Source organism: Callorhinus ursinus, unplaced genomic scaffold (assembly GCF_003265705.2).
Source record: "Callorhinus ursinus isolate GAN/ISIS: 27379988/994484 unplaced genomic scaffold, GSC_fseal_2.0 scaffold18, whole genome shotgun sequence".
In the NCBI taxonomy this organism is placed as follows: domain Eukaryota; kingdom Metazoa; phylum Chordata; class Mammalia; order Carnivora; family Otariidae; genus Callorhinus; species Callorhinus ursinus.
This window is the reverse complement of record NW_027397080.1, coordinates 503,103-509,855: the sequence shown is the minus strand read 5'-3', so window position 1 is coordinate 509,855 and position 6,753 is coordinate 503,103. Positions and strand designations below refer to the sequence as shown.

Here is a 6,753-nt window from a genome sequence, read left to right as displayed (position 1 = left end):
AGGAAAAGGGAAAAAGGAAAAGGAAAAGGAAAAGGAAAAGGAAAGGAAAGATGTCTTCTAACAGGAGGGATCGGGAAACATACATCCTTGCAAAGAAGGCATCTAAGGGTAGACCTTAAACATATATAAGAGTACAGCAAGTAACCAATGGTAGTGAAAAGCATCCTAGGAAGAGGAAAAAGCATACATTCAAGAAACAGCAAGTATAAAATAGCCTTCCACAGTACCTGTGATGGACTCTAGGAAGAGACCAGACTGGAAAATTAGGTTGGAAGCAAAAAAAAAAAAAAAAAAAAAAAAAAGGGAGGGGGAGGACTTATATGACAAGGCAGGCAATCTGGGACTCTTTTTAATAAGCAAAGGAAAGCCACCGGAAGGTTTTCAGAGTCATTTGAAGATTTACCACTGGAAGGCAAATCATCAGACGGTACTTTAATAATACTGTGGATTGAACAAAGTAGAAACAGGGAGAACAGTAAGAATAGTTAGAACACTATCAAAACAGTCCAGTCAGGAAATAAGAGGTTTGAGCTGGGATAGGAGGTAGGAAGAAGACAGACACAAGACATGCTGCAACCTCTTCACTAATAATTTACTTAGTTTTAAATGTTTCAAAACCTTTTATCACACAAAACAAGACTGGCATTCACATTATTTCCATTAAAAACCATTCGCATCACAGGAAATATTCCAGCATACTCAAGTGTGCTTCCAAAAAGCTGTTAGGCATAACTAGCCATAATCTACATTAAGGCTACAAAATGGTTTGTAATAAAGAACAGCATATGCATATTTCCAATATTCTGAATAGAATCTCAGTATGCAAAACTTCATCCAAGAATGAATATTTTAAACTCAAAAGTTTGTTTCTATGTAAATGCACAAAGTTTGGATCTGAATTTTCTATACAACCTTGTAAGACCCACATCGCTACATAATTATAATAGTCAACTTTTTTTTTTTTAATTCACTTATGGACAACTCAGTTCAATTTGGCCAATATGGGCCTCATAGAAAAATATTTTTCAAACATCAGTGCCTGCTTCATTTTCTCCCCTCCTCCTTACTCACCTCTCCACCCAACAAATTCCCTTTGTATGTCTGCAAGGCAAGATACTATGATACAGTGATTCTGAGGCAGTTTGAATATATAATCATTATAATAGAAATCTAGAATTATTTACTTTTTGCAGGAGGACCCAATGCTGTACTAAATTTCCATTTACATGAATGACAAATACATCTAATAGAAATGATGCTTTACCGTTAGGGGGAAACAAAGGGGGAAATACACACAATAGATGGGTGGCAAATCTTACAAACTTTGCAAAACACTGAAAAGCTGCATCTGGATTGCAGTCACAATTACAAAAGCAAATAAAGGCGGCTCCAAAATGAAGGGAAAAGAGAAAAATGTTAAGTGATCATTAAGAGTAAAAAAGATTGATTTAATAGGAGTTTTTGATATAGCATTATTTAACACTCTAATTGGAAAAAAAAACAAAGGATGATTTACAGCTCACAAGGACACAAGAAATAATTTCTATATACATTCTACAAGACAGTTATACTTCATTACACTTGCATGGGCTCCAATCCTTTCAAAGGTTTCCAAAAATACACAGTCTTATAATAATTGAGGTTCCCCAATGACACACAATTTATTCTGTAAGCTTAACATATTTACACATTTTTAAAAGACAATCAATTCAACCTCAACAAAAATAAGGAGTCACAAAGGCCCTCTACTTATTCAAAATCATTACATAAAGCACCTATAGCTGCAAAAAAAGGGTTTGAAAATCTGACAGCTAAAATATCATAAAATGGGGTTAGAATTTAAAGAAAAACAATTACCCAACTTTTCCATTTTCCCTTCCTTTTCCTTTTCTACCAGATACACAAAATGTCTGTAAGGGTCTCAGACAAAGCTCTGAAGTAAAAATACAGTATATGTATACTTTACATCATGTGTATTCAAACCTATCACATATATGTACACATCACATATATTCACACAAAAAAGGTTCGTTTTTTTTTTGCCCTAAGAATTGAAGTTACATTAAACCCTATCCCATAAATTAAATCACCATAAATTAAAGAGTAATAAAATACTGCACGCAGATCTCTCTGATACTATATCCTGAGAAGAAAAACCTCAGACTAAGACCATGACTGAATAAAAACGCCCAATCCCTGAAAATCACTAACCGACATTTGGTTTCTGTAAGAGAAAAAGGGGGTCTTAAAATGAATAATCACATAGGCAACCCAGTTTCAGAAGTTAACAAAGGTAAAACACAAGGAACCAAATAAGACAAACGTATGAAATGACAAGCTTTAAAGAATTCCCCCAAAGGGAAAGACTGACTTCAAGGCTCGGATATAAAGCATCCTTTGCAGGTAGAAGAATCTTTAATTGAAAAAAAAAAGGGGGGGGGAGGGGGCACAACAAAAACCTGAACGACACGCAAAGGCAAAGAAGTAAAAGAAACGGGTCTTTCCTCCCACCCCCACTCCAGCCCCCACCCCCACCCCCACCCTCGCAGGACAATAGGATCAGGGTCCTAACTGCAAACTTTAAACGGATAAACCAGAAGCAGTTTTACTGCAGCTCTAACTGCAAATCTGCCCCTCATCCCAAACCTAGCGCTCCCAGGAACACTTAATGCCCTGAAACCACCACCAAGGTCTCGTTATATACAAATCAGACCCATCACAAGATTCTTTTTCTCTCCCAAGTACCTGGAGGATCCATTTCAATATAAAATATCAGTTCTGTCGAATAGGGCATCATCACCTCCCTCCAGTCTGCGTCATCGCGGTCCATACTCCACACCGTATTGTACATCGCGCTGTCAGGGGCAGGTCGTCAGGAAATATATAGAAAGCATATATATTTTTTTATCTGATATTTAAAAATCTAAAAATATAGATCTGTAAAGTCCCACACGGATATGTACTTCGGGGTTTCCAACGGCCGGTACAAACAAGTCCAGCCAACTACCAGGACGAGGATGGGGTCCTCCCCCCCTCTCCTCTTACAGCACCCAGCAAAATGCCCCCCGAACTTTCAGTCTACGGGCTTTTTCTCCTCAGAGGTACAGGAAGGCTTGGGGGGGCAGAGGGCTGAGGTGTTAAAAAGCAGCTTCCCAAAAATCCCTTCCACACAGTCGCTCTCCAAAGAGAAAAGCTCCCACTGCCTCCAAATCTTTCCTCGGCAGCCACTTTTGTGTCCTTCGAGGGAGGGAGAATGAAGAGCGGGGAGAAAAAGAACGCGCTGGGAGAAAGGTGAGGAAGTGACAAAGGAAGGCATAAAAAGGGGGGTGGGTATTGCGTTCAAGTTTCGGGGTCCCACTGGTCTGCAGAAAGCGATCCCCTCAGGGGCCGGGACTCGGGTTCCGTCTCAGTCAAGCTCGGAACCGAAGCTGCTGCAGCCTCGAGAGGAGGGCCCGTCGGAAAGTCCAGTTAGCGCTGCCCGGTTGGGCGCTCCCGCCCGGCGGTAAGCAAGCCCGCCAGTGCCGGCTCCCCTCACGCTCTGCCCTGACTCCAACCACTAGAGTTTCATTTTAACGGCGCGGAGGGGGACACCCTCCTCCGCCTCACGCTCCCCCGCTGAGGCGCCACCCAACCACACCGGGAAGGGGGGACAAGCGACATCACTATTGCTCCTTCCCCTCTATTCCGACTCGATGTACTGGGGATTCTATCAGGTGCCTGTGAAGGTGTTCAGAAAACTGTCCTCCAATTCGGCTTTCAATTCTCTCCAACACTCTGTGGGTTTCGACTTCTTAATCATACATCCTCTCTCCCCTCAGCCTCAATCAGAATGGTACGGTCCGGGCGCTGGCCGCACGCCAGGAGTCAGTGCCGGGAGCACGCGAGCCCGGCCGGGAGGGAGAGGAGAGAGGGAAGGAGGGGGTAGAAAGAGAGGATAAGGTGAGTGGTGATTGGCTGATCCTGGTTGCCGGAGCCCGGAGCCTGCGTCTTTTGTCTGCCTTCCTCCAGCAAAGGAGCGGGAGACGGCTGCGCGCCCCAAGCGGGCCAATCAGGAGCCAGCCGGCGCTGGCCGGCCAGGCGGCGATTGGTCAGAGCCCAGTTACTAAGCGGGACAAAGGCAGAGGGGGAAAGAAAAGAAGAGAAAAAAAAAAAGAAAGAAAGAAAGCGCAAACGGCGGTTACTGACAGGCTGGGCGGGCGCTCAGGGGCTCAGGCTGCCCGGAGACAGGCGGGGCTCCCGCTGAGGCTCGGTCGGGCCGGACGAGGGGGGGGGGGTGTGTTGGGGGGAGGACGAGCTGGCGCGAGACACCTCTGCCCGGAGACTGGCCGCGGGGGAGGGGAGCGAACTGAGAGGGGCGCGTGCTGTCACTTGGCGGGACGTGCGCTCCTCTGGTCGTTAGGAAGTCCCCGGGCAGAGTCCCTCCCCACAGACCTCTTCATTGGGCTGGGACAGCCCCCCACCCCCCGCGATAAGTTGTCAAATAAAGAAAAGGTCCCTAAGCCCACTGGCAGGACCGTTACCACTCGGTGAGAGGAGATGCCCATGGCCCCCTGTAGCCTTCCCAGGCCGCTACCAGAACCCAGTCCCCGGCTTTTTCCTCTGAGCAGTTCGGCTTTTCTTAAGGAGGCATTTCGCAATTCTTCTGCGCGTCCCACCCAAGGACTTTTGAACCCAGAGGTAACTCCCCACACCTGAAATAAATAGGGAGCCACAGCAGGCCTGTCAGCTCGGGCGCTCACGCCAGAAACCATGCCTTGAAATTACCGTGCGTGTGTGATTTGAGATAAATCACAGGTGTTAGAATCCCCAGCCAACAGGGCTCTATTCTGTTTCCCTGACAGACCCCCTTCCGCATACACCCAGTCCCTCCCCCAAGCTTAAAACTATGATAGGCTTCACTATGAAAATGCTGAATATTACCATGCATTTCAGAAACAGCTAATTAACTTGCTGGGGAACACTGAATAGCCAAAAGCAGATTTGTGTCCCCCCAAGGTTATGCCTGGAATTGCCATCCTGCATACTCTACAAATATAATCTGGGGAGGCCAAAAACTGCTCCATTTCCTCTTTACACAGGAGTAACAAAGCCCATTGTGTTTGGGTTGACAACCTGATTTAAGCCCTAGTGAAACCTCCTACCCTGTGGATCTGCTATATTGATTCCTTCCTGTGGAAGAGTTGCCACGTTTCACCCTCTACCTTCTAAAGTTATTCTGCCTTCCTTAAAGGTGCTCTAAGTTGAGACAGTTCCTGGGAGCCAACAGTCGAAATGTGTATGGGCTCTGTATAGAGTCTTGAATTAAAAAGAGCCAGTAAGAATAAATGGACAGGGTGGAACTGAGGAAACACATCAGGATTCTTACATGCTTTCTTTTTTTACATTTCTGAAATCCAAACCTGATTCAAAAGCCAGATCAACTTTGGGACAGTGCATGTTGTTAATTTGAATGTCCTGAGCCATTTCTCGAGGTAGAAGATGCTGGAAAATCAACTCTAATTTGTGGCTGGCTTCCCAGCAGTCTCTTTACTTCACCATATCTGGGAGCCAGAAGTACTCACATGTGATAACTCGGAAGGCAGAACAATCAGTCAAGGGCAAGTTGGTTTATTTTTGTTCACGGGTATCCCTGTGCATTCCCAAACAAAATGAAGGTGAGGAGAGGAAGTGTGGAAAAGATAATGGCTTTCAGATTTCCACAGCAGCTTTTGCCTGGACCACTTTTCATCCTTTAGTGGTGGGGTTTCAATTTCCAATATGCAGAGCAATCACCCAGCCTTTTCCACACCTAAGACCTGGAGAGATGTAGTAAAGAAGCAGCACAGTATATGGTCTGATCCTCAACACTGGCACATGGAGTAAAGTTTGAGTCAACCTTGCCACCTAAAATTATATGACCCAACTATCCAACAAATAAAGCTTTGAATAGGAGACCTCCAAAAAAATAACAGTGATGCAAGAGGCAATGATGAATCAAAGGGAAGCACATTTCCTTTGGATGGGCTTGAACCACTGCCCTGTTATGGTGGGAAACGCCTGTCATATGATGCTGGCCTTACTTTCCTTCAGTTGAGAAATAAAAGTGAGGTTGTGACTGCATGTCATCATACCACCTCAGGCTCTTTGGCAAAGGCAGAGAATGTTAGCTCTGTGTCCTGGACCATTTCCATCCTGGAGAATTATATTTGGCCTGGGTGTGGATTAAATTCAGCTCTAAGAGCTCTAACTCCTGGGTCACAACCTGCTACTTTGGGATTTTTTTTTCCCCTTTGCCTCCCTCCTTTCTTTTTTTAATTTTTAAAAAAATATTTATTTAGGGGCACCTGGGTGGCTCAGTTGGTTAAGCATCTGCCTTCGGCTCAGATCATGATCCTGGGGTCCTGGGATCGAGCCCCACATCGGGCTCCCTACTCAGCAAAGAGCCTGCTTCTCTCTCTCCCTCTGCTGCTCCCCCTGCTTGTGCTCTCTCTCTCTCTCTCTCTCTCTCTCTCTCTCTCTGTGTCAAATAAATAAATAAATTTTTTTAATCAAGTTGGTTTTTTTATGTTTTTTTTTAAGATTTTCGTTATTTATTTGTCAGAGAGATAGCGAGAGAGAAAGAGAGAGAGAGAGAGAGGAGCAGCAGGCAGAGGGAGGAGCAGGCTCCCCGCTGAGCAGGGAGCCCGATGTGGGACTCGATCCCGGGGCTCCGGGATCATGACCTGAGCCGAAGGTAGTCGCTTAACCAACTGAGCCACCCAGGCGCCCCAATAA

General features: G+C 45.3%; 1 protein-coding gene across 4 annotated transcripts in view; it reads right to left on the bottom strand.

Annotated features, from left to right (window-relative positions):
• The window catches only part of PIK3R3 (phosphoinositide-3-kinase regulatory subunit 3), a 159,281-nt gene that overhangs the window by 123,206 nt on the left and 29,322 nt on the right, over positions 1–6,753 (bottom strand). Inside the window, exon 1 of one of the 4 annotated variants that reach the window (XM_073902695.1) lies at positions 2,746–3,589. The exons of 1 other annotated variant lie outside the window; for it this stretch is intronic. In XM_073902695.1, coding sequence (XP_073758796.1) covers positions 2,746–2,851 — 106 coding nt within the window. In that variant the 5' untranslated portion in view covers positions 2,852–3,589. Of the gene's footprint in view, positions 1–2,745; positions 3,590–6,753 lie in introns of those variants that run through there. 2 more of the 4 variants (XM_025856461.2, XM_073902696.1) reach the window with 2 other exon arrangements.